The sequence below is a fragment of the Aspergillus versicolor genome (assembly GCF_001890125.1).
Source record: "Aspergillus versicolor CBS 583.65 unplaced genomic scaffold ASPVEscaffold_3, whole genome shotgun sequence".
Lineage (NCBI taxonomy): Eukaryota > Fungi > Ascomycota > Eurotiomycetes > Eurotiales > Aspergillaceae > Aspergillus > Aspergillus versicolor.
The window spans coordinates 2,446,720-2,472,428 of record NW_024467526.1 but is presented as its reverse complement, the minus strand read 5'-3'; the positions used below and the strand labels follow the sequence as shown (position 1 = coordinate 2,472,428).

The 25,709-nt window shown below is 50.2% G+C and overlaps 11 protein-coding genes across 11 annotated transcripts; 8 read left to right on the top strand and 3 right to left on the bottom strand.

Annotated features, from left to right (window-relative positions):
* Positions 1-1,160: 1,160 nt before the first annotated feature.
* ASPVEDRAFT_109197 (putative nucleolin protein Nsr1) lies at positions 1,161-1,847 on the top strand (the record flags this gene model as incomplete). Its single annotated transcript, XM_040805602.1, has 1 exon — positions 1,161-1,847. A coding segment is annotated over one exon (687 nt), but the record flags the coding sequence as incomplete, so codon positions are not given.
* Positions 1,848-2,838: 991 nt separating this feature from the next.
* Positions 2,839-4,339, top strand: ASPVEDRAFT_51675 (uncharacterized protein; the record flags this gene model as incomplete). Its single annotated transcript, XM_040814514.1, has 2 exons — positions 2,839-2,956; positions 3,096-4,339. The coding sequence occupies 2 exons, from the start codon at positions 2,839-2,841 to the stop codon at positions 4,337-4,339; spliced, it is 1,362 nt and encodes a 453-aa protein (XP_040666264.1).
* Positions 4,340-4,914: 575 nt separating this feature from the next.
* On the top strand, positions 4,915-8,501 carry ASPVEDRAFT_149447 (tubulin gamma complex associated family protein). Its single transcript, XM_040808202.1, has 2 exons — positions 4,915-6,409; positions 6,457-8,501. The coding sequence occupies exons 1-2, from the start codon at positions 5,200-5,202 to the stop codon at positions 8,241-8,243; spliced, it is 2,997 nt and encodes a 998-aa protein (XP_040666263.1). The 5' UTR covers positions 4,915-5,199; the 3' UTR covers positions 8,244-8,501.
* Positions 8,502-8,571: 70 nt separating this feature from the next.
* Positions 8,572-10,241, top strand: ASPVEDRAFT_39988 (WKF domain-containing protein). Its single transcript, XM_040812034.1, has one exon. It carries the CDS (start codon positions 8,691-8,693, stop codon positions 9,930-9,932), a length of 1,242 nt encoding a protein of 413 aa, XP_040666262.1. The 5' UTR covers positions 8,572-8,690; the 3' UTR covers positions 9,933-10,241.
* An 82-nt stretch (positions 10,242-10,323) lies between these two features.
* prs2 (proteasome core particle subunit alpha 1) lies at positions 10,324-11,675 on the top strand. The gene is made up of 5 exons (XM_040812033.1): positions 10,324-10,474; positions 10,554-10,607; positions 10,704-10,798; positions 10,849-11,061; positions 11,135-11,675. The coding sequence occupies exons 1-5, from the start codon at positions 10,468-10,470 to the stop codon at positions 11,519-11,521; spliced, it is 756 nt and encodes a 251-aa protein (XP_040666261.1). The 5' UTR covers positions 10,324-10,467; the 3' UTR covers positions 11,522-11,675.
* A 284-nt stretch (positions 11,676-11,959) lies between these two features.
* Positions 11,960-12,427, bottom strand: ASPVEDRAFT_27220 (uncharacterized protein; the record flags this gene model as incomplete). The annotated part of the gene is made up of 1 exon (XM_040809993.1): positions 11,960-12,427. The coding sequence occupies one exon, from the start codon at positions 12,425-12,427 to the stop codon at positions 11,960-11,962; it is 468 nt and encodes a 155-aa protein (XP_040666260.1).
* Positions 12,428-12,730: 303 nt separating this feature from the next.
* Positions 12,731-13,872, top strand: ASPVEDRAFT_571799 (uncharacterized protein). Its single transcript, XM_040815307.1, has 4 exons — positions 12,731-13,045; positions 13,107-13,341; positions 13,397-13,562; positions 13,616-13,872. The coding sequence occupies exons 1-4, from the start codon at positions 13,033-13,035 to the stop codon at positions 13,742-13,744; spliced, it is 543 nt and encodes a 180-aa protein (XP_040666259.1). The 5' UTR covers positions 12,731-13,032; the 3' UTR covers positions 13,745-13,872.
* A 2,186-nt stretch (positions 13,873-16,058) lies between these two features.
* On the top strand, positions 16,059-17,609 carry ASPVEDRAFT_127993 (glycoside hydrolase family 18 protein; the record flags this gene model as incomplete). Its single annotated transcript, XM_040806509.1, has 7 exons — positions 16,059-16,097; positions 16,195-16,295; positions 16,350-16,603; positions 16,660-16,689; positions 16,743-16,792; positions 16,840-16,897; positions 16,951-17,609. 7 exons carry the CDS (start codon positions 16,059-16,061, stop codon positions 17,607-17,609), a joined length of 1,191 nt encoding a protein of 396 aa, XP_040666258.1.
* Positions 17,610-17,757: 148 nt separating this feature from the next.
* On the bottom strand, positions 17,758-19,397 carry ASPVEDRAFT_572050 (ubiquitin-ribosomal 40S subunit protein eS31 fusion protein). The gene is made up of 4 exons (XM_040815310.1): positions 18,726-19,397; positions 18,402-18,505; positions 18,054-18,334; positions 17,758-17,996 (listed from the first exon to the last, which is right to left on the bottom strand). Exons 1-4 carry the CDS (start codon positions 18,968-18,970, stop codon positions 17,907-17,909), a joined length of 720 nt encoding a protein of 239 aa, XP_040666257.1. The 5' UTR covers positions 18,971-19,397; the 3' UTR covers positions 17,758-17,906.
* A 537-nt stretch (positions 19,398-19,934) lies between these two features.
* Positions 19,935-22,302, top strand: ace2 (putative C2H2 transcription factor (Swi5); the record flags this gene model as incomplete). The annotated part of the gene is made up of 2 exons (XM_040809992.1): positions 19,935-20,607; positions 20,663-22,302. 2 exons carry the CDS (start codon positions 19,935-19,937, stop codon positions 22,300-22,302), a joined length of 2,313 nt encoding a protein of 770 aa, XP_040666256.1.
* Positions 22,303-23,839: 1,537 nt separating this feature from the next.
* Positions 23,840-25,417, bottom strand: ASPVEDRAFT_51667 (T2 family ribonuclease; the record flags this gene model as incomplete). The annotated part of the gene is made up of 6 exons (XM_040814513.1): positions 23,840-23,974; positions 24,043-24,140; positions 24,198-24,434; positions 24,517-24,709; positions 24,764-25,058; positions 25,131-25,417. The coding sequence occupies 6 exons, from the start codon at positions 25,415-25,417 to the stop codon at positions 23,840-23,842; spliced, it is 1,245 nt and encodes a 414-aa protein (XP_040666255.1).
* Positions 25,418-25,709: the final 292 nt, after the last annotated feature.

Sequence of the window (25,709 nt, the reverse complement as noted above, 5' to 3'; positions counted from 1 at the left end):
TTTACACTGAGGGCTGTGGGCTGTAGCATCTATTTGTGGGATCTAACCATTTTCTCGTGGGTTTCATATCTTAGACAGTTGCATATCTCCTGTCCGTTTCTGTGGGCTTGAACATTGTCAGTTGTGGGCTACTTGTGGGCGTCCGTGTAAATCTCTTCACTTTGGGATTTACCTTCAGTCGTGTTTGATCACTTCTGAATATTGAACTCTGTGGGATCTTCAAATCGGGTGATTGTGGGATCAGAGGGTTTGCCGCACTTTTGCTGTTGAATTCTTTTTCGGAACATAACCATCAGGTAAGCCCGTTGCTCGATGTTAACAAAACCAGAGCTCTGTTTCCATGCTAACATGACTCTGTCTTCACAGTCAAAATGTCGAAGACCAAGTCCGTTACCAAGAAGGGCTCTGAGAAGCCTGCTGCCAAGGCCTTGAACAAGGTCAAGGATGCCGGTGTCACCAAGGCGGCTCAGTCTCCCAAGGCTAAGAGCAAGAAGGTCGCACGCGAGCTCGCTGCCAAGGAGGAAAAGTCCAAGCGCAAGAAGAAGGAACCTACTCCCAGCAGTAGCTCTGAGTCTGAGTCTGAGTCCGACTCCTCTAGCTCCGAGAGTGAGAGTGAGGAGGAGAAGCCCGCTAAGAAGGAAGTGAAGAAGCCCGCTAAGAAGGAAGCCGAATCATCCTCGTCTTCCGAGTCGGAGTCCGACTCCAGCGACGAAGAGATGAAGGACGCTTCCAGCAGCGAGAGCGAGAGCGAGAGCGAGGAGGAGAAGAAGCCGGCCAAGCCGGTCAAGGCTGAGTCCAAGGCTGCCAAGAAGGCCGAGTCGAGCGAGTCCTCATCAGAGGAATCCGATTCCGACTCCGACTCTGATTCTTCTGAGCAAGAGAAGGCTCCTAAGGCCGCTGCCGCGGAGTCTAGCGACAGTGAAGAGTCCGACTCTGATAGCGAAGAAGAAGCCCCCGCCAAGGCCAAGAAGGCCGACGCAAAGGCTTCTGAGTCTGATGATTCCGACTCTGATAGCTCCGAGGGCTCTTCGGACTCTGACTCGGATAGTTCCGAGTCTGAGTCTGAGGATAGCGAGAAGCCCAAGGACTCCAAGAAGCGCAAGGCCGAGGAAGAGGCTTCCCCTGTTTCCAAAAAGTCTAAGACTGAGGAAGGTGCGTCAGCTAATCTTTTCGTTGGCAACCTCTCGTGGAACGTCACCGAAGATTGGCTTCACCAGGAATTCGAGAGCTTCGGTGAGCTCTCCGCGCGCATCATGACTGAGCGTGAGACTGGCCGCTCCCGCGGATTCGGTTACGTCGAATTCACCAACGCCGCCGATGCCGCCAAGGCCTACGAAGCCATGAAGGACGCCGAAATCGATAACCGCAAGATCAACCTCGACTATGCTACCGGACGCCCCGCCAACAAGGACCAGGGCAATTTCAAGGATCGCGCTCAGAACCGTGCTCGATCTTTCGGTGACCAAGCTAGCCCCGAAAGCGACACTTTGTTCGTCGGCAACCTGCCTTTCAGTGCCAACGAGGACTCTGTGCACGAGGTATTCGGTGGTCAGGGAACCGTCCTTGGCATTCGTCTACCAACCGACATGGAATCCGGCCGGCCAAAGGGTTTCGGTTACGTCCAATACTCGTCTGTGGATGAAGCTCGCCAGGCTTACAATGATCTCCAAGGCGCTGAGATCGATGGTCGCCCAGTCCGTCTGGACTTCAGCGCACCCCGTACTAACAATGGAGGCGGTCGTGGAGGCTTTGGTGGCCGTGGTGGTGGTGGTGGTCGTGGAGGCCCTCGTGGCGGCGGTGGCCGTGGCGGTCGCGGAGGATTTGGTGGACGCGGCGGCGGAGGTCCTCCCAACCGCGCGCGTGGTGGTATTCCTGAGTTCAAGGGTACCAAAATGACTTTCTAGACTCATTGTAAGCATGCTGTATTCTGTCACAATGTTTAGGCTCTCTGGGAAAAGTTTCGTTGTTTGTTAGTTCTAGGTTCTACTTTCTGTACTCAACGGCCTTCATGAGATAGGTTCTCAATGAATAATACTATTATCGATGTCACGGGTATGGCTATTCGTATTTGACAGTTACAATCATTTCAGGCTTGGGACTGGGGCAGGTATGGTGCTGCCTTATGGACTTGGATTCCGCTCTTTGTCTGATATAGTAGTCAGTGCCCGAGTCTTGGCGTGCTTTGTTCGTCCCCCGCCGGTCGGCCGCTTCTGCACTCGATTCTCCACCTTTTCTTATCTGATCTGTTCACTCCCCTTTCCACCCCCACCGTCTTTATTTTGTCAACCTCTTTGCTTCTATTTTCTCCTTGTGAGTGGCGTCTTGCGCGGCAGCCGAACAGTTTCTCACTGGTTGTGCGTCGATCCCTGACGCAGGCAGGTGGCTGAGGACAAGTCAGCTGTCATCGGTCCGCTGATTGCTCAACCCCATCCAGAGTCACAAACTCACAGCATCAACAACGAAGACTACTTGAGACGTGCCGTCGTCGTCAACCTATCCTAAATTTTAAGAGACCTGAGTTAGTTTCTATTATTGCTGCTGCAGTTATCTCTGCCAAGCGCCTTGTTTGGTTGGGACATCTCGGGCGATCATCGAAAGTCTGGGTCGCTTTCTCCACGAACCCCACCATCGTTGTCTGGCACTCTGGCTTGACCGCTGCTCCTTGACGGGTTGGACCACCAGGTATTCGGCCCTCTTTCCCTCCCTGTGGGCTGACTGTCCTTTGGAGGACTTGTTCCCCTCGATTTCTCAGGGCATCCTCTGTATCCTTCTGCATCCTTTCGTCCTTCCATCTACGAGACACGATCCATCCTCCTTTTGCTGACTTGATACACAGCGATGCAGCCGAATCACTATGACCTTCTGGGTCAGGTGCAGGACGACAGCAGAGCTGCTTCTGGCCGAGTGACGCGGGATGCGCTTCAGTCACGTTCTGGCGCGCCCATGAGATCAGAAGGTAAGTCGTTCCTCTGCGATTCCGTCTGAATATCTTGCATCTTTGTCTATTGCCTGTTGCCACCCAGTTTCAGAATTCAATATACATGCTTATATTATCATCACTATTATTACCATGTACTCACTCCAGCATTATATAGATTCGTGGATAGAGGTATCATCCCAGCCTTCTTCCTCATCGCTGTCCTCAGCCGCAACCACAGATGACATAATTACCACTGGCCTTCGTGTCCAGCAAACGGGCTCTGGCCATTATCATCGCCGAAGCCGCCGACGACGTCTCCAGCGGCTCGCAGCTGTCACTACCGCGCAAGTCGAGTACTCATCGCACGAACCCAGCAGCAGCCAGGATGAATACGAAGAGAGTGAAAGTGAATCGGATCGCGTTTTGACCAGTTCGAATGAAGACATGCCTCGTCCAGCTCCTGTTGGCCCCTCTCTACCCCATACGAGTGCGGCACCCATCGCGTCAGATGCGATTCCTTCTAGCGATGAGGATGATAGTTCAACGGCGCTCGGTATGCGTATAAGCTCATCTCCATTCGTTCCTCAGCCCAATGTCTTTTCCCATCCTCCCGCTTCTTCCGAAGACCCCTCCTGGACTAGGCCTTCCGAAACTCGCCGTTCACGGCCTATCAGCGACGTTTCTACATCTAGTCGTCGGACCGCTATACGAAGGAATTCCCAGGCTAGCATTCGCTCATCTCAACGGCCGTCAAACCAGCAGCACAGCCCGTACAACGTCATCTCCCCGTCACACCACGCAGACCATGACGCTGCCTTGCGCGCTAGTCTTTCGACGCTGCTTTCTTGTGCTGCCGCAGCCCGAGGTCTACCGAAATCAGAGTCGCAACCCGCACCGTCTGGGCCTCCTAGGGCTCAGCCAGCCTCATTTCGATTGGTATCTGAATCTGTGGCTATGGGAGAAGGGGCCAACGAGGAAAACCCAGCATCAGATGTCGAAATGCGTACTACACCTCGCTCAAAGCGGCCCCAACAACCGGCAATGCAGTGCTCACCGCGGGGAACTTCCTCCACTCGCACGAAGCGCCGGTCGAGTGCTTCAAAAGACCGCGGTTCTAGCCACTCTGCTGCTAAGAAGAGCCGCCGGTCAGGTAACACAGACTCGTCCTCCGCGGTGATGACGTGGGTTCTAAGTGCTGGCGTTGTGGTGCTTTTCTCCGCGATCAGCTTCTCCGCTGGGTATGTTTTTGGTAGGGAGTCTGGGAAGCTGGAGGCGAGCATGGGTGTTGGGGCCGTCCTAGGAGAAGCTGGCGCTCCGGGCAGCAGAGCATCCGCGGCCTGTGGTCAAGAAGCGGTTCGAGGTGGTCTCAAGCGTTTCCGATGGAGCCCTGGCTCCACTGGATCCGGGGTAATTGCCTAAGCGACTCGGTAAGGCGATTGAGGTATTTCGACGGCGTTGATGATGGGTTATGATTTTACGAGGTTTTCTGACTATTGGTCCTTCTAAAAACCTTCCTTTCCTTTTCCCGTATTTCCATTTCATTTTTGTTGGAGTTAGCATAGCACTTTGGTACGCCTCTGGGGTCACCTATTCAGACCACCATCAGCAAAAGTCTCTTACAGGGCCATCATTGACTCTGTGCATGAGGGTATCTTTCACTTATATGGGGTTTCCTTCTTTTTGTCACAGGTTGATGTCTTTTTCCAATTGTCTGTTCTTGATATGTTGATCGCAAGTTATACCCATCTTTTCCGGCATTTCACATAATGATAATCCCGGGACAATGCAAACACTTCTTTTAACTAGCACGTACCATCGTTTCCCACAAATTGTACGAGTTCTACTTTCTAGTCATGTCTGTACGATAGTAAAAAAGTTGATGGTTCCAATTGTCCATGCCGTGCGTCGCTCCATTTGAGACTTGGGCAGAGGGAGTCAAACTATCAAAACAAGTCAAACGGGACAAACAACAACACCCATTTCTCTCTTTAGGCCGAACACACTTGCCATTGTTTCACTCGTTAAACAGCGCCCCTGAAATATTTGTGGTTTAATTTGGGCATAATATACGTCGAGCCTAACAGATGCCCGAGCCCGCACGCGAATCGATACCCATACGCCCGCCTCGCGTTGCGATCTGAAGCCCCGCGTTCACGTCGCGTCCTCCCCCGAAGTGATATTTGACGGAAGTGACAGAAACATCCCGGTACATATCGCGTTCAACTCGGGGTGATATTTGCCAAAGTCGTCGACTAGTTGATTCCGGGGGAGGGGAAACAATGTCGACCCGACACCCTGCGCGCCCACGTCGCATCGATGACGCCCTTTCGCAACTGATCGAGTCTCTCACTCCCCCGCTGCCTCTGTCCGCCATTGGCGACGAATACTCGGATGATGCCGAGGAAGCTCTGGCGGCGGCCGAGGAACATCGCCATAATGCATTTCTAGAACATGCGTGGCGCACTATAGACACGCACGCGAGTTCTGCGGACAACCCAGGAACACCACCCGGAGGGATTGGCCGTCGAGGGAGTTTGGCAGGAGCGGAAAATATCAATAACGCGTCGGATTTGATAAAGCGAAAATTACTACGCGAGAATGCCAGCCCGGACAAGGCCGTCCGGTTCTCGAATCTATACTCGCGGCTCCTGACTCAGCCGGTGCTGTCGCAGAAATGGGGGATATTATATCTACTCTACCGGCTATCGAGTGCGGATGGTTCTGAGGATATTATGGGTGAAGATGGAAGGCCACGCAGCCCACTGATGGATCATGCCAAGTTACAAAGGATATTGATAAAAGACCCTAGGGCTGGTAGTGGAGCGGGGGCAAGTTCGGACGATGAGGGTCCAGCTATTAACTCGTCAGCGTCCCAGATGGCAGCGCGTCTTGAGCGAAGGCCGTCAACAAGGCGAGCTGATTTGGAAAGGGAAAGAGAAAAGGAACGGGATATAGAACCTGGATCGGGGCCAGAGCGATTACGCATGAGCCGCCAACATGAGTCCACGACAAAAGATTCTCGAGGGGATGAACAATTTAAGGACTCGGAGAGGGATCAGGGAGCCCCCCGGCCTGTTGAATCCGGCCTTTTACGAGATCTACCATTTAATCTTCAGGGTTTATCCTCAACTGATTTACAATTCATGTCAGCTTCAACACTCAAGCTACCCCCAACATTACCTCTCCCAATGGTATCCATTCTGAATACACTAGCAGAACCATGTCTCCTATATCGAGGTCTTTCAGCTTTTGTTGAAGGCAGTGGTGGGGGCCTCGTCAGCCAGAGCCTGCGGGCAGCTCTTTCGAATGAACTGCGCTCCTATCTAGGCTTGGTAGCGACACTCGAGGGCGAGATTCGCAGGGCACTGGCTGCACCTGAAGAATCTGGTGCTTCCAAAAGCGGTGTGACGTTGAAACGATGTGTTGTCTGGACCAGAGATGCGACTATGGCTCTGCGTTTGTTGAGTTTGATCGTTGAGGAGGCCCAAAGTGAGTGTGTTGCTGTCTCTGCATTTCACTGTTCTAACATTTGATAGGCAAAAAAGGAGGCCAGTTAATATCTTTAATCCATGGCTTTTCAACATCCCACGGGGATCCCTTTGTGTGTAACTTCGCAGAGAAACTCCTTGCGCACGTAACGAGGCCTTTCTACGATATGCTGCGCCTCTGGATCTACGATGGCGAGTTATCAGACCCGTATCAGGAATTCTTCGTGGTCGAACCCGAATTCAGACCAAGCACAGATCCACGCCGCATCGCTACCAGCGTCTGGGAAGATAAATATAAACTCGAAGATGACATGGTGCCATCAATTATTACGCAGGATTTTGCCAAAAAAGTTTTCCTTATTGGGAAATCCTTAAACTTTATCCGATATGGATGTGGTGATTCGGGATGGGTCGAGGCATACTCGAAGGAAGCGTCCAAGGAGCTGCGCTACGGGGACACAGCCAGTCTTGAAACTTCAATCGATGAGGCTTATAAGACTACAATGGCGCGGCTAATCCATCTTATGGACGACAAGTTCAGACTCTTTGATCATCTCCATGCCCTGAAGAAATATTTGCTGTTAGGCCAAGGTGATTTCATCGCGCTTCTAATGGAATCACTGGCCTCGAACCTCGATCGACCTGCCAATTCACAATACCGACACACGCTGACTGCCCAATTGGAGCACGCTATACGTGCTTCCAATGCACAATACGACTCTCAAGATGTTCTTCGGCGTCTGGATGCACGCATGTTGGAGCTCAGCCACGGCGAAATTGGGTGGGATTGTTTTACTCTTGAATACAAGATTGATGCTCCTGTGGATGTTGTGATCACACCCTGGGGTTCTACTCAGTATCTCAAAGTCTTCAATTTCCTCTGGCGCGTGAAGCGCGTCGAGTTCTCCTTAGGTAGCACATGGCGACGATGCATGACTGGCGCCAGAGGTGTCTTGGGAAGTGTTGATGACAAAGTTGGTGCTGACTGGAAGCGCGCACGATGCGTCATCGCCGAGATGATTCATTTTATCTGCCAGCTACAATACTACATCCTCTTCGAGGTTATTGAGTCCAGTTGGGATCAATTGCAGGCGTCTATTTCCAAGCCAGGATGTACGCTTGATGACCTTATTGAGGCTCACACCAAATATCTCAACTCTATAACGCACAAAGGCCTTCTAGGTTCCTCGAGCTCGTCGAAGGCCAGCTCCACCGGCAAACCGGAAGAAGGTTTCCTTGCCCAACTACATCATATTTTGAAGATAATGCTCGCATATAAGGACGCGGTTGATGGGCTATACTCGTTCTCTGTCGCAGAATTTACTCGACGACAAGAACTAAGCGCAAAAATCGAGACACGCACTGCGCAAGGGCAGTGGGGAGTCTCGGAGCGTGATCACCTCTCTTCCCGACATAGCCAAGCGCACAGAGTCGCTTCCGCATCCTCATCATTCTCCTACACGCCGAACCTCGGAACGGCGCCTGATGAAGTAGCGACGCCCTCGTCACTTGCAAACCATGATCTCTCTACGGACGACCATATGCTTCCATCGCTTCGTACTCGACTCCGTGACCTCGCAGTAGAGTTCCGCTCCCGTCTAAACGTTCTTCTGGGCGATCTTGCATACCAGCCAGATGTGGATATGCGGTTCTTAGGTGTGGTCATGAACTTTAATGAAGTCTATGAGCCGGTCCGACGGCGCAGAGCAACCGGCGCCAGCTCCCGAGATAAAGAGCGAGCAAGACGGAAAGCACCACCGTCTGGGGGAGCCCCCGAGGCTCAGTCACAGCAAAGAGATGCCAAAAGAGAAAAGAAAGATGCAAGCGGACAATAGCACTGCATCGGTGTCATTTTTCTTATAGTATGATGGGGTTCAAACGTATGGTTTTCGTCGTGATTGATTGGAGTCATGGAAGGGAAAATGCCTATGGAACTTCGAATCGGCAGGATAACGTAAACTAATGATTGTACGGTCCATTATTATAGATATCACAATGTCGATACATAAATATATGTAGATTACACCGTACTTTCCTCTTTATCATTGTTGCCCCAAGGTATAGAAGGATGTCTGGCCTTATCGGGCGGGTCTTATCAGAATCACGTGGAAAATTTCCCCCAGAATCCAGAGCAACAATAATTTCTTGAAGCCAGCAACACACGGAAACCGCACACCTTTGGGCGTCAATATCTCTATCTATATATTAAAGCTAAACCCTAAAACCTCGCGCGACTCGAAACCAAAACCAAAACCCAGATATACCACCCAATCACTGCCGCAATGGCAGAAGAGAAAAAGTCGCGGTCGAAGCGGACCAGCTCCAAGTCCAAGCGCACCAGGGACGTCGAGACTGATGTTGACGCCGATGTCAACATGAAAGATATGGATGCGAAGCAAGAAGAGGATAGCAAGGAAGACGCTACTGAGAATGGCAAATCCAGTGGTGACAAGAAACAGCGCCGGAGCAAGAAGCGGAGACTCGGCGAAGATGAACAGGAGCAGGATGGAACGACTACGTCGGTGAATGGGGAGGTAAATGAGGGAGAGGAGGAGCGCAAGAAAAAGAAGAAGAAGAAGGTTTCTTTTTCAACGGAGGCTAAGGTGAAATCCCCGTCTCCGTCGCCAATGGAGGAGGATGAGGAAGCGGAGGCAGACAACGAGAACGCGGGTGCGAGCAAAAAGGAGAAGAAAAAGAAAAAGAAGGAAAAGAGCAAAAAGAATGCAGAAGGCTCTACGAATAATGACTCGACAAGTTCAGGATCCAAAAATGGCGATTCACCTGTCCTTGCCTATCTTGATCAATACCATAACGACCGGCCAGCGTGGAAATTCCAAAAAATCCGCGAGATACAGCTCTTCAAGCATATTCTGTCGCTGGAGCATGTTCCCACCGCATATGAGGCAGCTCTCCTTTCCTACCTGCAAGGATTGAGGGGCGACGCGGCTAAGCAACGCTTACGCGAGATAGCCCAGGCCGCTGTGAAGGCGGATGTAGAGGAAACAAAGGAGACCAACGTCGACAATGCTGAAAAGTCGTCTGATGAACCGGCGCCGTCACCCACGGTAAATTATAGGAAAGCCATCTACGCTTTGCGAACAAAGTTGACTGAGGGGGAATTGACCGAGGATCTGGGCGAGTCTTTTGAGCAGCTGGATACAGAGATGCTCGAAAGGTTCCGAAAGAGGCGACGTGCAGAGATTGTACTATTTGCTGTTGACGGAAGGGTCTTCACCATGTCGAATCTGAAGGCGCCACCGCAGAAGGGCAAGAACGCCCAGAACCAGTCCGCGAATAAAAAGAAGAAGAATCGAACTGCTTTTGTGGACATCTCGAGCAGCAGCGAGAGCGACAGCGAAGACGACGAAAAAGCGCAAAAGAAGTCGAAGAAGGAACAGCCAGTCCAAAGCAAACCTGCTAATAAGAAGAAGAAGAACAGAACGGCTGTCGTGGAGATTTCAAGCAGCGAGAGTGAAAGCTCCTCTTCATCCGATTCAAGCAGTGACAGCGATTCGGACAGCTAGGCTCATCTTCATCTTCGTCATCATAATTATCAGAGGTCGTACTTGCCCCATCCTGCCATTTTCCGGCTCGAGTTACCACTTCCTATTGATATATTACCACTCTTAACCCACTTCTGGAGTGCCAAAAGTTCTGATATCCTGATAGCATCACGGCGTTCTCATATTTGGTGCCCATCTAACCAACGGTTCTGGCGTAAATTTGTTGTTTTTAGACGCAAAAAATAACGATAGAAATCACCCACATCAAATGTATATATTCATCAGAAAAACATTAATTCGTAGACAGATATCTATATCTATAGATCGAGCATGGTGGTTGAGGGTGGTGGGAAGGCGGTGACCAGAGAGCTTACTCAAGTCGGGCCAGAAGCTTGAGCTTCAGCCAGGCATCCTTTGGCACGCGTCCTCTGCCTCTCCAGCCGCTTTCCATCTCCATTCCCTCTCTGTCCGCATTTCGATCCCCTCTTCCTTGCCTTCTCTCTTTTCACCTACATCCAATCCGTTTTGTTGACTGTTATTTTCAAGCACCACAATCATGTCTGGTATGTCCTCAGACCAATCCAACCGACCGTCATGACTTCATCGATGGGCTGCTAGTCCAGTATCTAACAGGAAGCGCAGGTTACGACAGGCACATTACGATTTTCTCGGACCAAGGCCGTCTGTATCAAGTTGGTATGCAACCCCGGAACCAAATATGGCACCCCCAGATATCCCGACCACAACCCCAAACGATTAAGATCCCGCTGACAAGGATTCCCCAACCTGCAGAATATGCCTTCAAAGCTATCACCGCCGCAAACATCACCTCGATAGGTCTAAGGGGGAAGAACTGTGCCGTGGTTTTGTCTCAGAAGAAAGTTGCCGTATGTCGCCTGTGGTATCTCCGGCATAGACCGTTCTGACCGACGTTTAGGATAAACTGATCGACCCCTCGTCTGTCACGCATATCTTCAGACTCTCTCCTTCAGTTGGCTGTGTTATGACTGGCTCTATTGCCGATGCTAGAGCCTATGTCGACCGTGCCCGCGGTGAGGCTGCGGAGTTCCGATACAAGTACGGCTACGAAATGCCATGCGACGTTCTTGCCAAGCGTTTAGCCAACATCAACCAGGTGTACACACAACGGGTGCGTTTTCTTTGCTGATGCTGTTATGTCTCAATATATTTTCAAGCGGCTAATGCTTTTTTATGTCACGTAGGCTTATATGCGCCCGCTCGGAGTTGCGATTACCTTGGTCTCTGTCGACTCAGAGAATGGCCCGCAACTCTACAAATGTGACCCTGCCGGTTACTACGCTGGGTACAAGGCCACTTCTGCTGGTCCCAAACAGCAGGAGGCTCTCAACCACATGGAGAAGAAGCTGAAGAACAAGGATTACGCCGAGGGTAGCTGGGAAGAGGTTGTCGAGCTGGGGATCACCGCCTTGAGCAGCGTGCTAAGTGTGGATTTCAAGAAGCACGAGTTGGAGATTGGCATCACCGGTGGTCCTCGAACAGACGGCAAGGAGGGCACAGATCCCAACTTCCGGGCACTGACTGAGGAGGAGATTGATGAACGGCTGCAGGCTATCAGCGAAAAGGATTAAATCTGTTGGTCCGATCGGTAATACTGGTAGACAAACGATAACAACATGATACATGGATCGCATTCTAAATCTGGGGTTGCCCCGAAGCGTAGTAGTATCCCTCGCCTCTCCTTCCCCATAAGCCGGTGGCGATAGCAGTTAAGAGCACAGCACAAAGCATCACGGTCAGAAGAGATGATATTGGAAAACTTGGGGATGCAATTCTACAGGCCAAAGGTAGATGCAGGCCCGGACGGACGCGAAGCCCAAACTGTCAGACAGCACCGAGGCGCAGCTGCGGGCTCAATAATTCGGCCAGATCTCACAATAGCACAACATTAGGCAGGCTCATGGAGACTCCGGCCGATGTTGGCAGGAGACAAGATGTGAAAATTGCCACCTGATAGCGCATCGATCGTTGAGACGGGATCGGAGTGGGTTTATGAAGAGAGGGATCAATCAGAAGAGCGAGCCTAAGGCTGCATCTGGTCCCTGTTCAGCTGGCGTTGTCGCCTTGGTCTGTGGCTGAGCACCGCCAGTGGGTTCCTTCCCACGTTCGTGCGTCGCTTCGGCTGCGCTTCCAGAACTGTGTTTCTCGTCTGTCCAATGTTGCGCCCGTGCTGGCCCCATAAGCCTATCTGTTACTTGACAGACTGTGGCAAACTGGATACGAAACGACCGACCCCAGCTGGCCTGATCGTCTAGACCTGTTTGGAGCTCTTCTTGTGAACTGCTCCGAGACCGACCTGTGGCTTTGCAGCGAATAAGCGCCCGCGAATTATCGAAATCTGGCCTATGGTGTCTGTCACTGCGTTTCGAATTCTTTTTTTTCCTATTCTTTCTTGACACCCCCTGCAGCATGTCCATGCTCCTGGGTGGTTCTTCTCCAGCGACATCACCGCGCATTGGCGTGTGGGATTGATCCATCGCATCCTGGCCCAGTAACCAGCGTAGCCACACCTGCTTAGGTTCACGCTTAATCCCCTACTCGGTTCCAACTCCGTCGGGCTGGCGTAGCTAAATTCTATCTGGGACAACACATGGTTCCCACGTCTTATGGAAGTCCCAGCGTCTGTTCGCTATAGATCCACTCCAATGGATCTAACACCTTCCAGCTGTGATGTCTCTTGGGACTGCCGACATCAGCAAGCCATTGGCACAGCCAGCCACATCTAACGATGATCCTACTCTTGCAATACTGTTCTCCTTCCCAACAAGATGACTGAGCTTCTACTCAAGAACGTTGCTGTTGAAGATTAAGCTTAAAAGGAATATCCCGCCCTCCACCATGGATCAGACATTCGGATGAAACAGACACTCATTCAGCCAAGCCAAACGGTTGTACTATTCTATTCCATTCTTTCTTTAGTATACAAAAGCATCACTTTATTATCTTATACTCTGCCTTCGTCGTTATTGCGCTTCGTGATTTCTTTGCCTAGGTCTTCCGTCTCCCACCTCAAGGAACAATCAATCCTTAGGACGGAGCAGCAGAAGCAGTAAAAAAAAGGACCCGGAGTTCTATTTACACAATGGCTGACGGACGTAAGCAGCATCTCCCTTCTTAGATGTAAGAAGATATAAACATAATACTAACCAATGCCAGTTAACCAAGCACGCGCCCTGAGGGTAGCTGAGCTCATGAACGATTACCGTACTCTTCTTCTACACATCTCCCAGCTCAATGTCTCGGTACCAGCGGAGGATCAAGCGGAGGATGGCTATCGGGTGCTCAGAGAGTGCCTTGCGGCTGCGAATGCCTTGATGAGTTCGCACTACAGCCCTAGCCCACCACCAACGAATACTTCGAACGAGGAGGCTGAAAGGGCCCAATTGCGGAGGTACTTCCCTCGTCCGAGCGCTTCTACGCCGCGTATAGTTCCTTACGGTCAGCAGAGTTATACTTGACGGCAGTGCGAGACGGTTCCAAGCTCATCGCATCTACCTTCGAGCAGCAGCAGCCAAGCGATGGGTCATGCACCGAGGCAATATCCTTCAAGGACAAAGGCCGGGGCAGCAACACGCGGACCAGATCAAAGCCGTGAATGGCACCTTCCGGCAGGTAGGTTTATGTCTTCTCCCGTGTCTTTCCTTTAATTAACCGTACTGGTTTAGGAACTCGCACAAATATCCAATCAGCATGTTGTCGCTGATCTCCGGGCCGCTGATGTACGGGCGGGTCACTGGCTTGACGACGACCCGACATTGGATGCTATTCTCTCTTGGATCCGGTCTCATCCATGAGCGCAGGACTTTCGCTTTCTGGACTGAGATTGCACGCTGGTTCGCCAAGCAGAGAAACAGACCGAAAATATACGCTAATGATACGATGGATTGACTCTATGACACGACATTCTTCTTCATCCCTTCTCCGGTTGGCAAAGACATACATTATTACTACCTCAACCATTTTATGCGCAGGTCGCCTTCAACGCCCATTTGAAAATTGGCGCATGGATTGTCAGCGGGGGATGTTCTATTTTTCTCTTTTCTTTTCTTATGTGTCCAAGATCTTCCTGTTTCTCTGGTGGCGGTGATTTCTCTTTGAGTGCTGGTTTACATTCATCGTTCGATTTACCGTCAGGGGGCGGCTGCTATGCCTACTATTTCGTTTCGATTCCAATATTTCTGCATCTCAGGGTAGCCCAGTGTCTTTGGAAGTTTCATACAGGGTATAATGTTTCGGGTATTCTGTTCCAGCCGGGAAGAACCAAATATGGCTGTTCTTAATCTATTTTCATATTTCTATACTTCCTATTCTATCTTAGACGTCTCTTAGACATTTTGATCAGATTATTATTGACCACCAATTTCGCAGAGCAGTGAATTTCCCTCCTTCTCAATATGGTATCTTCTCCGTTCTTCAATTGAAATCCAGTATACAGTAACATCGGGTAGCAGCAACCGGAGCACCAGTTGGGCTGAACACGAAGCCTGTTGTAGAGGCGGGGAGGGACAAAACCTTTCTCCTTTCTACCGATGAAAGTACGTAGCAGATTCCCAATTTCCCACAGTTGTGCGGTTTAATGTATCGGCAACTGTGGACGAAGGCCCCTGCAGTAGCTCAGTAGGTGGTGACTGATCTGCCGTGGTGGGGAGGATAAGTGGAGAGTTCAGCTGAGGTCTGTTCAACTCTCTTGCGCTAGGAGCCGTTAGCCGAGCATCTCCGCTATCAAGAGACAGCATGGATCCAAATTACCCCAACAGGGAGCCCGGGAGGTCTTGGACAGAGTTTTACGCTTCTCGCTTGCCCTCGAAGCGACTCAGGACGTGATCCTAAATGCTCGTCGTCCATCATGTGGCTCTAAGACCCCTCGCACAGTTCAATCAAGACTTGCGCCGCTGCGCCAGCCGCCCATTTAACCATGTAAAAATCCCAGACTATAACCTGACGGTCTCCGAGATGATCGAAGCAAATACAACCCATGGTCATTCCCATAGCTTAAACTGGCACTGCAACCCCGTCATGAATCCCATGATCTCCTCCACAAATGCGCCTTTAGCCTCGCTCGTCGATCATGGGAGGCGCCCTAACTCTAAATCTGCTTGAGTTAAGCATCCTTTACAGTTTACAATAACTTCGGACCAACTCGGTCTGGGAGGCTGATGTGAGACTAGAATGATGTTCTCATCGGGGGATGTTCGTCCTACGGTGGCTTCCATGCCAGAGCTCGGGGGTTGAGCCTGGGTGCTGGTGCAAAATGCGCTCGTGACAGCTCACCAGACGAGTCCATCCTCGATCGCTCGGGGGGTCGCATTATTCTCATTCCTCCGAAAAGTATCCCTGCTTGAATGCCCCTGTCTAGCCAGTCCTATTGGTGCGGGGGGTGAATGTATCATCGGGCGACAACATGGACAGACCCTGCAGACACCCTCGCCCAGGAATGCACAAGAAACATCCTAGACAATAGAGAGAAAACATAAAGGCAAAAAGGTCAGACAGCACGATCACAGACGATGAAATGAAGGTCTCGTGTTGGGTGTTTCAATGGGTTGCGCGAGATCGATCTCGCTCAACAGTCCCATCTGGAGCAGATATAAATATAGCTTCGTCGTCGGGCTGTGTTCAGTTCAGTGTCTTCGGAGTCTCCATCTCAAGCCACCTGCAGCTTTCCTGATTTCTTGCCTCTTTTGTCTTCCCGTCAACACGCTTACATAAGTATTCACCAGCCACATTGGCCCTGTCCTGCGTGCACCGCCTCAGCAGCCCACAGCCAATCATCTCTCATTGACAAGTTGCGCCACTTAATACCTGAAGCTTAAGGCATAATTTCAGGTACGTTGTGGTTTGAAGTCATAGTGCTATAATTGGATTAAGGCAGGAACAACGCAGGCTCCAAGATTCTTTCGCTTCTGTTTCTGTCCATTTTGAGAAGAGAGCGCTTGGCACTAGTGAGTTCCATTTTGGCACCTCATGGTCTTTACCCGGTCTTTATATCTCATCTCGATTCCCATTCTACTCGCCACTCTTTTCCTTCATTACTTTGGAAGTAACACCTCTCTGTTTGGGTTACAGCGCAGCACTCCTCCGTCGTTAAGTAATATATCTCCGCCCGCCATGTCTGGAAAGAAAGCCGTGGGCTATTTTGTCAATTGGGTGTGTATTTGTTTGCCCCTCATCACGCTGCCCGAGTTGATGATGGATCGACATTCAAAATATATTTCTGTTTATCGGGCTAACGACATCAACCCAGGCTATCTACGGCCGCAACTATAACCCCCAGGATCTGCCTGCTGATAAATTGACCCATATTCTTTACGCATTCGCCAATGTCCGCCCAGAAACCGGCGAAGTGTAAGTATTCTGAGTCTGTGAGAGTAGCTGGACCTAATAATTACCCCACCGTAGCTACCTCTCGGACACCTGGTCTGATATCGAGAAACACTACCCCACTGACTCTTGGAATGATACCGGAAACAACGTCTACGGCTGCGTCAAACAGCTGGGCTTGCTGAAGCGACAGAACAGAAAGCTCAAGGTCCTTCTTTCCATTGGAGGGTGGACTTATTCCCCCAACTTTACCCAGGGTGCCGGTAGTCCCGAGAACCGGGACCGCTTTGCCCAGAGTGCTACTAAGCTCATCACTGATCTTGGTTTTGATGGTGAGTTGTCCCCCTCCTTAGTGCGGTGTTGAATACTTATTAATTTCTGGGTTTAGGCTTTGACATTGATTGGGAGTATCCACAGGGTAGGTCGCTTGGGCGTCGGCAATGGTGATGCTGGATGCTAACAGAGGTGTAGATGACACCCAGGCACAGAATTATGTGGATCTTCTCCGGAGATGCCGTGAGGTACGTGCATTGCAGTGTACTTTATATACCTGTGCTAATATGTGAAGGCCTTAAATGCTGCTCAAGGCAACCGGAGGTTCCAACTCACTGTTGCTGTTCCGGCTGGTGAGTGTCCCCCAAACTGAAGCTTCATACACACTCTGACCGTTTATTCACAGGCCCGGACAACTACAATAAACTCAGGCTACAGGAAATGACGCCGTATCTTGACTTTTACAACCTCATGGCCTATGACTACGCCGGTAGTTGGGACCAAACGGCTGGCCATCAGGCAAACCTCAACCCGTCCACAGACAATCCCGCATCCACTCCCTTCAACACCATTCAAGCCGTGAACCACTACATCGATGCGGGAGGTGTCCCATCTGAGAAGGTTGTCCTGGGAATGCCTATCTACGGACGTGCTTTTCAGAACACCGACGGCCCTGGAAAGCCTTTCTCAGGTATTGGCCAAGGCACCTGGGAACAGGGAGTGTATGATTACAAGGCCCTCCCCCTTGCTGGAGCCACAGAGCAGCTGGACACCAACGTCGGTGCATCCTGGTCTTACGATCCCTCGGCAAGAATGATGATTTCGTACGACACCGTGGCTTTGGCTGACATTAAAGCCCGGTATATCAGTGACCGTAATCTGGGTGGTGGAATGTGGTGGGAGACCAGCGCCGATAAGGGCGGCAAGACCGCAAACAAGGCCGACGGAAGCTTGATCGGCACCTTCGTTGAAGATGTTGGCGGTGTCGGTGCCTTGGACCAGACAGAGAACGCAATCGACTACCCCGACAGCCAGTACAACAACCTCCAGAACGGTTTCCAGTAGGAGGATAGGTGAGGTTGATACCGAGTCACTCGTTGAGTTGCAAATGGTCGAACCACGCTACTACGATACATTCGCTATATTGTACATACTACTACTATCGTTACTATACCGGTATACCCCGGCTAGATAGATGAGTTTTTTGATTGATGAACTTTTTCATTCATATTTTAGTATTATCAAGGTTTCTGTTTCAAGGCCACTATAGAACGATCTAAACGCACACGTCCTATTCCAACTCCGCCATCCCTCAACCGACACATCACCGGTACAAAGAAAGGCGAATCCCGGCTAGTCCATTTATTTGGACTCGTCGAAAACGTAGGTAAGGTGGCACTTGCCGCAGTACTGACGGTTCTGCATGGCAGCCATGAAGATACCAGCACCGCACTATAAATCATTAGTTACCATATCTTTTAATAGTGGTGGTGTGATAAGATAACATACCTCGGGAGCGGGGCATTCACGGCGCAGACGCTCGATCTTGCCATCGCCATCAACCTTGTAGTACTTGAGCACAGCGAGCTTGGTCTTCTTGTGCTTGTGCTTGATCTTCTTGGGGGTGGTGTAGACCTTCTTCTTGCGCTTCTTACCACCACCACGCAGACGCAGGACGAGGTGGAGGGTGCTCTCCTTCTGGATGTTGTAGTCCGAAAGGGTGCGACCGTCCTCGAGCTGCTTACCCGCGAAGATCAGACGCTGCTGGTCGGGGGGAATACCCTCCTTGTCTGTGAGAAGCACGTTAGTTTTTATTGCGGTTCTTTGTGGGAATATTCAAGGGAGATAGATACGCACCCTGGATCTTGGACTTGACATTATCGATGGTGTCGGAAGACTCCACCTCAAGGGTGATAGTCTTACCCGTGAGGGTCTTGACGAAGATCTGCATGGTGGAAGGCCTGATGGTTTTGGTATGTTAGTTTTCTGATTGCCTTGAGTGCAGAGGGGAAGGGGGATAGACTGTGTGGCTCGCTCTCCGGAAGATTCATTTTGCCTCTTGCATTTTTGCTCTCAGGTTGTGCGCTCTGCTTTACGGCCAGACACAGCTTGGGAGGGCAGCAAAGGAAAATAATGTCCGGATGGAGCTGCATAGTCTTCCACGGGTTTGGGTTAGGATGCTCACCTCGACACAACTTGTCTTCCTCAACCTTCGTGCGAACTTGCGAAAAGATCTTGTAGAGCGGAGGAGTGGGCTCGTTAAAATCGGTTGTGTGATCACGTGTTGATAAATTCTGGAATAGGCTTAGTGAGAAGGACCTTGAGATGGGCGTATCATGTGATTTGAGGATTGTAATATCATGTGATCGAGGTTCGGGAATTTGTTTATCTGATGTCATTATTGGCCTGAATCCTGAGGCTACCATCACGATCTACACTGTTCAGCGTCAGGTTTTTTTCCGTTGCTACCCAAAGTCTGGGACGGGTTGACGACGACAATCCCTGTGCTCCGAATAATTGATAAATGAAACGATTATTGCTTTGGCTATCTTCAAGGCTATTGCGATGGAAGGGAGCCTCAAGATGATAATGTCTCACCCTCGCAGGCACCGGAAGGCCGGGTTTTCATCCCATGAACGACAGGATGCAAAAGTCGAGACCACCTCAAGGGCCAGAGCGAGCTCCTTGCAGACAGGCTAGCGACTCGGATCGCAGCCTAATCACGATTTCTCCGTGCCTTAGCCAGGGCGGCAGTGATGGTATCGATCCACCTGGCTTGTCCTTCGTAACCTGCCCACCCGCGTTGCTGGGCCAACATCCCCATTGTTGATCTGAACCGTGGATAGCTTCAGCTGCTCCATCCGCCTTTCCTCGGTTTCCACCTCTAAATACCTTATCTATCGTTGGGGCTCCTCTTCATTCCAGGTTCCTCTCATCAGATCTGGAGCTTGAGACGCTCACCTTGGAGCAAGTCGCTACTTACTGGTCTTATTGAGTCCTCGTATTGCTCGACGACCGAGAAAGACAAAACAAAGAACCATACTACCACAAGCAAATTTGTCTTGAGATAGATTTAGCCCCAAAAAAAAGCGGTCTAATCTCTTGACTTTGCCCCTGTTGCGCTTTACCACTGCTCTTCTCTAGCCTTTTCATCTAGTTTGTGCTCTTTATTTGAGAGATCACTCACTGACACTCTTACAGGCGGTTTCCGTTCTCCATCTGCGAGGCCCAGCCCGACGGCTAGCAGCTCTGCGCGAGGTTGGTATACGGCCTACATTATATGCAGGTTTCATCGGTGCATATGCTGATATGTATGATTTCTCCAGTTCCTGCAAAAAGTGATCTGTCAGCTGCCGGTTTATCGATCGTGCGACGAGTATCTTGCCCACCATGTTATCAAACCAAAATAGTCACCTCCAAGGGCGTCATCGCCAACATCGGCGGCAGATCTCGACACCCTCAGCACTCGACGCCGCTAAACCTCCGAGTCTCCCCCCACAGGCACTGCATAGATTCCGTGCTCATCGCCGCGGCCAAAGTCTGGACCAACGAGCTGTGCAAGCTCAGCGACCACAGCTCGCGCAAGATGCGTCAATTACTAACCAAACAGCACCGCAACATCAACCACTTTCCTTTAATACTCCCAACTCGAACCTCGTCCCTTTCATGCCTGACTGCCAGGTCTTCGGTCAAGACGATTTGCAGGCTCTAACTAATGCCAATTATCAAAACCCGCAAAATCTGCCCTACTTAAACACGAACTTTGTGAAGGCCGATGACCAGGCCCGGGACGGTCGACCTGTCAATTACCAGCTCAACCTCATTCAACAACAGCAGCAGCAGCAGCAACAACAACAACAACTGCACAATGCTAAGCTTGGGTGCAACAGCACACTTGAAGCCCAACTGTCCGATAATGGCTCTTGGGATATGTATAACCCAAACCTCGCCTCCTCGCTGCAACAAACCACGAACCAACCACCCCTTGATATGAGACGGCGCTCAATTCAGTCCAACACGAGCAGCTCATATCACCCACACACTCCAAAGAAAACCAAAACACGTAAGCTTTTACAAGTTGACTCAATTTCTTACACCGCCGCTAACGAATAGCTCAGAACATTTCCCCATTTCCCCAGCAACTACGCCGTTCAACAAAGCAGTTGATATTGCTCAGTACTGCGCAGAGCCACAAGTCTCCCCATCAAAGGGACAGAATGTTGGTGACGCCAGCTCCCAGTCGTCGTATATGCAACGCGCCAAATCCCTCCAAGGAGTGGCTGGAACTAGCTTTTCACAGCCGAAGATGGAAATGCCCTCCCCCCCTAACACAGATTCATTTGCAATTGATGGTTTTGATACGTTTGACTACCAGCAGGGTTCCAGTTTTGATATTCTCAAGCCAGAGGACATTCCCAACAACCAATATTCCGTAGCGTCCTCAACATCGTCGTCCCTAAACTCGCCCGAGATCGCTGCAATTCCAAACTCCGAGGACTACACTGAAAGGAACCCCAAAGTTCCAATCTGTCCTGCCACGCCTAGCCGCCTCAGCCCAAGAAAACACTCCAGTACGCCAAGCTCGGCTTCAGTAGCAAAGGCGAAGCTTTCTCCACGTGTCGCATCGATTGATAACCTCAACCTTGATGCCCGAGTGCATGCCTCTATCAAAGATACCGGTGTCTCCATCGACGAAATTGCAGCCTATATCCACGGGCCGGATCCAGAAGATGGCAAGTGGGTTTGTCTCCACCCCGGCTGTGAGCGCCGCTTTGGCCGGAAAGAAAACATCAAGTCGCATGTACAGACCCACCTAGGAGACCGCCAGTACAAGTGCGACCACTGTGAGAAGTGCTTTGTTCGTGGGCACGACTTGAAGCGCCACGCCAAGATCCACACCGGAGACAAACCATATGAATGCCTATGCGGCAACGTCTTTGCCCGGCACGATGCCCTAACTCGACACCGTCAGAGGGGCATGTGCATTGGTGGCTACAAGGGAATTGTGCGCAAGACAACAAAGCGTGGTCGGCCCAAGAAGCACCGCCCAGAGATGGATGAGAGACGCGACAAGGCATCAAAAACCCGCCAGAGAATTGCCGAGAAGTCGTTCGACTCTTCCGGGTCGGACATTTCTCGTCATACGCCGCCATCGGAGATCTTCGAAAACATGAGCATCCATGGTTCTAGCTCAGCGGATGAGATGGTAGCCTTTGACAACCCAAATTACCTACCGCCAGAGGTGTTCACCTTCACTCCCCCCGATTCTCCAAATTACGGAATGAGCAGCAAGCCAGGGAGCACCCGATCCCTCACCCCAAGCTCTGAAGACGAAATGTTGCCCTTATCACCATCAAAGCGGCCCTTGGAAAACATTCTCGAAGAGTCGGGCCTTCCTCATATCCCAGACTCCGGCACATGCTCGTTCTCTACCGTTTCAAGCGCTACTACCCATGCACTCTCCTCTCCACACACGGCGCCTACTCTGAGCGATGCCTCCCAACCATCTGATTTGGATATCTTCATCAACAGTGAGCCCTCTTCTGGGTTTGGCAAGCACGAGTTCTCCACCTTGGGCGACCCCGATATGGCCACATTTCCGGACTACATGAATTCATCTGCTTTTGAAAACAGTTTGGATATGTTGCAAGGGAAGAATTTCTCCACCGCACCCTCTATGGGCGACGATTTCTTTCTCCAGTTCCAAGTCGACGAACAACCATCGGACGTCATGTCTAGGGAATTCTTCCTGGACTAAGACACATCATTTAATAGAGCTTACCTTGATGGAGACTTGACGATGCAACGTAACTTTCGGGATAATATAATGGCTAATGTTCAACAAGACACCTTCACCACTTTACGACTTTTGGCTATCAACAACTGGAACCCATGCGGATGGCAAACGATTTCCGACTTTTAGAACCACACGATATGAGATCATGTACAATTCAGCGACTGCGATTCCCAACGACAAAACCTCATTTCAGCGCAAATGTTTCAAGATGAATTTACTTTTCGGGGCATTTCTTTCTTTTCTCTCTCCATCCATTTTTGGCCTTCATTTTCAATATGGCATATGTACGACCAACCACATTTTCTGGGACTTACTGAGTGGACTGCTTAAAATAGATCGGCGTATTATTTTTTTCTTCTTTTCATTTACTTTGTTTACAGGCCGTCCCTTCCTTTTCTTTGTGCTTTTTATGCTTGGACGAATTTGCTTTTTATTTGCCTATCTTGACCTGACTTGTGTATGATTCTTACGTTTTTGCTATGTTTTCAGATCTCAAATGTCTTCATGTTTACCCAGGGATTGAGGCGTCGGATACTAATCTGGCGTTTTTGCTCTCAATCCTTGGTTATTGACCGGTCTTAATTGATCGCTCGTCTCTTGGCCTGTAATTTACTTATCTAGTCAATGAATGATCTTAGATTGACAGTTCATCTCCCACTTATTATTGGGCTTTCTTTGGTTTGTCCAATTGTTGTTAACAAATATTAGTTGCTAATAGTAGGCGGTAGTGGGAAGTAAAGTAATGAAGGTTGGGCTTATATATATATGCACTCAATGCCCAACGACATCTCCCTGAACTTTAAATAACATACTCCGAGTTGCAACCATAATTCCTGTAACTTCAAGGTTATATAATTGTGTTACCTTAGGGCAAGCGCAACTCAGAGCCCCAGTCGCTTCTGCCACAACGTGTTGATGAGAAGCATACCTTCCTTGGTAAGCCCCGCGGCATAGATACAGTTCGAGGAAAGAGCAACCTACGGCGGGATGACACTAGATTACGCCTTCATCAACTTGTCCACAGTGGAAGAGATACACCTCTTCCTAAATGAGTGGTCGCGCCCTCCGTCCCAAACTTTTGATACGGCACTCCCCTTTGCGAGGAAAGTGTGCAGGCGCAGCAACATAGCGGAGCTGCACTTCTTCCAAACCCTGATTTCCAACTTAGAATCTGCGACGGGCTCTATCGTGTCTTCCCGAATGGAAATTAGGTCTCTATTTCCCACAAGGCTCTTGAAACTGCCGGCATTACCAGCTCGAGCCAATGCGTTAAGGCTCCATCTTTCAGGGCAGTGTTGGTCTCGCTGAGCAAATATATAAATGTATATTGACTTTCCTCAAGGATAGGCGTAAATATGCAACTGGTCTAAGTGACACTGCTGTAGCCCCAATGACTGCACATGGCGCGGTTTAGCCTGCTCCGGCCGTTGGTGGGCTAGGTGCGATGAATCCAATCTATCCAAGCAAAAACGTAGTGGATCTATTCCAGGTACTCATATCACCTCCATGATATGGATAACTCAATCGGATGCTCCCCTTCCGAAACGAAAATGTCGCTTTGCACTTTGCCCTTTGGAGCCTTGTCCGCGAAGAAGGTTGTGTTCCCGTTGTAAGAAAGCTTGCCATCTTGAGTCTATACAGCCGATTGTTAACCGATATTGTAGATCTTTTGGGTTACGCGGTGGAAATAAAGTGACTTACATTGAACTCCACAGGGTTTGAAATTTTGGAATCGCAGGTGAAGATGTCGTTCTTAAAGGCACAGGGACCCTTGCGGGATGAAAGTGTGAATGTATCATCTGTAGGCATTAATATTAACGTCATTGTTGCTTTATTCTTATGCAATGGACACGAACCAGAGGCCTTTTTCGCTCTGAATGTTGCACAGGTACCTGATGAATACCAGGTTCCACGACCAATTATGCAACCTCGCTGCTGACCCATTGTAGAGACAACCAAGCTCCCCCTTCCGACGAACGGAGCGCCTGTCGGCTTAGGGGGATGTCGAGTGGTGGTGGGTTTTCCGGGGTTGTTGTTCGGTGTCTTTGGTTGGTAAAATATACCATTAGTTGGACAGTTGGATGTTTGTCCGTCTGTTGTCCGTTAGTCTCCAGTTAAGTTGAAAGAAAGACAGAAATTAAGCTCGAAATGGAACGGGGTTCGGATGAAAAATACCTGGGTCTGATGGGACAAAATTCCCTGTTTGTAGAGGTCCCTTGACGTTGAAAAAGTACCAGACTTCTTGGAGCCTGTGGGACCGGCAGCGGATTGTGACTGTTGCGCCATGGGCTTTGGATAGTGTATCCTCAATTTCATGACGGGTGTATGTTTGAGTGTATGAGGGGACAATTTTTGCATCGGCAAGTGTCTATGGGTTCTCAGTAATCTGTGTGACTTGGTTGGTCGGCGCGAAATGACAGACCTGGTAGGTAGGTAGATCGTGGAACAACTCTACGGTTTTGTCAAAGTAGTCGACGACCTCTTGTTGTGGGTAGTAGTCAGAGTAGCAGTGCGTCTCTAGCGTACTGACACAAGTGCCGTGTTTGTTCCATTCGTGCTCCCAAAGATTCGGATCGTCGCCTTTATAGTCTTTCCAATAGGTACTCATTTCGTCCAACAAGTCTCTTCGACCTGCATCCACAAGAATCAAGGATATGTTGCTATACCTTCTATGTGAGTCACAGAACTGGTCAAATCCTCCGTTACAATGATCCGGCCTGGGCGTATATTATTAGTTCCAGGAACTCTATGTTTAATGCGACTATACAAGTCCGTAAGAGGGTGCTCACCAAAGTCCGTGAATGGTCCAAGAATCCTCAGGGCCAATCGCCGGATCAGCATCCCAGAACTGGGTTTGCAGCATCTGTCCACCGGGATAGTTGAAACAGCACGTATCTTGGCCATGATAGCTAGTCTGACAGCTCAGCTCAAGTTCGCCACATTGTTGAAATGAATTTTCCGAAGAAGTGGTTTCTGGGCTCGACAGAGATGAAAGGCTCAGAGAGCTCGTCAAAACCTGGAGGACCTGTTGCGGTCCTGGCATGGCCTCGAGAAAGCCTGAGCCTATTGGGCCCATTGTTCCGATACGGCAGTACTTGCTATCGTAACAAGATGTTTGGCCACTGGAAGCTCCGCTGGGGAAATGTATACCGCAGAAGCTCAGCCTGTGGGTGTTTAAAGAACTAGTACAAACGATATAACTGCTAGAAGGTCTGTAGAAGCTCTGAATCCAAGGCAGCATGGAAATAGGTTCGTCATGGGTTGTAGGTACCTGACTCCACGTGAAAGGCAATGACTCAGCAAACATGTCACATGGTGGTTGGGCTCAGCTGATAAGTGCCTTATCGGGGCTCAGCTTGATGTATGGA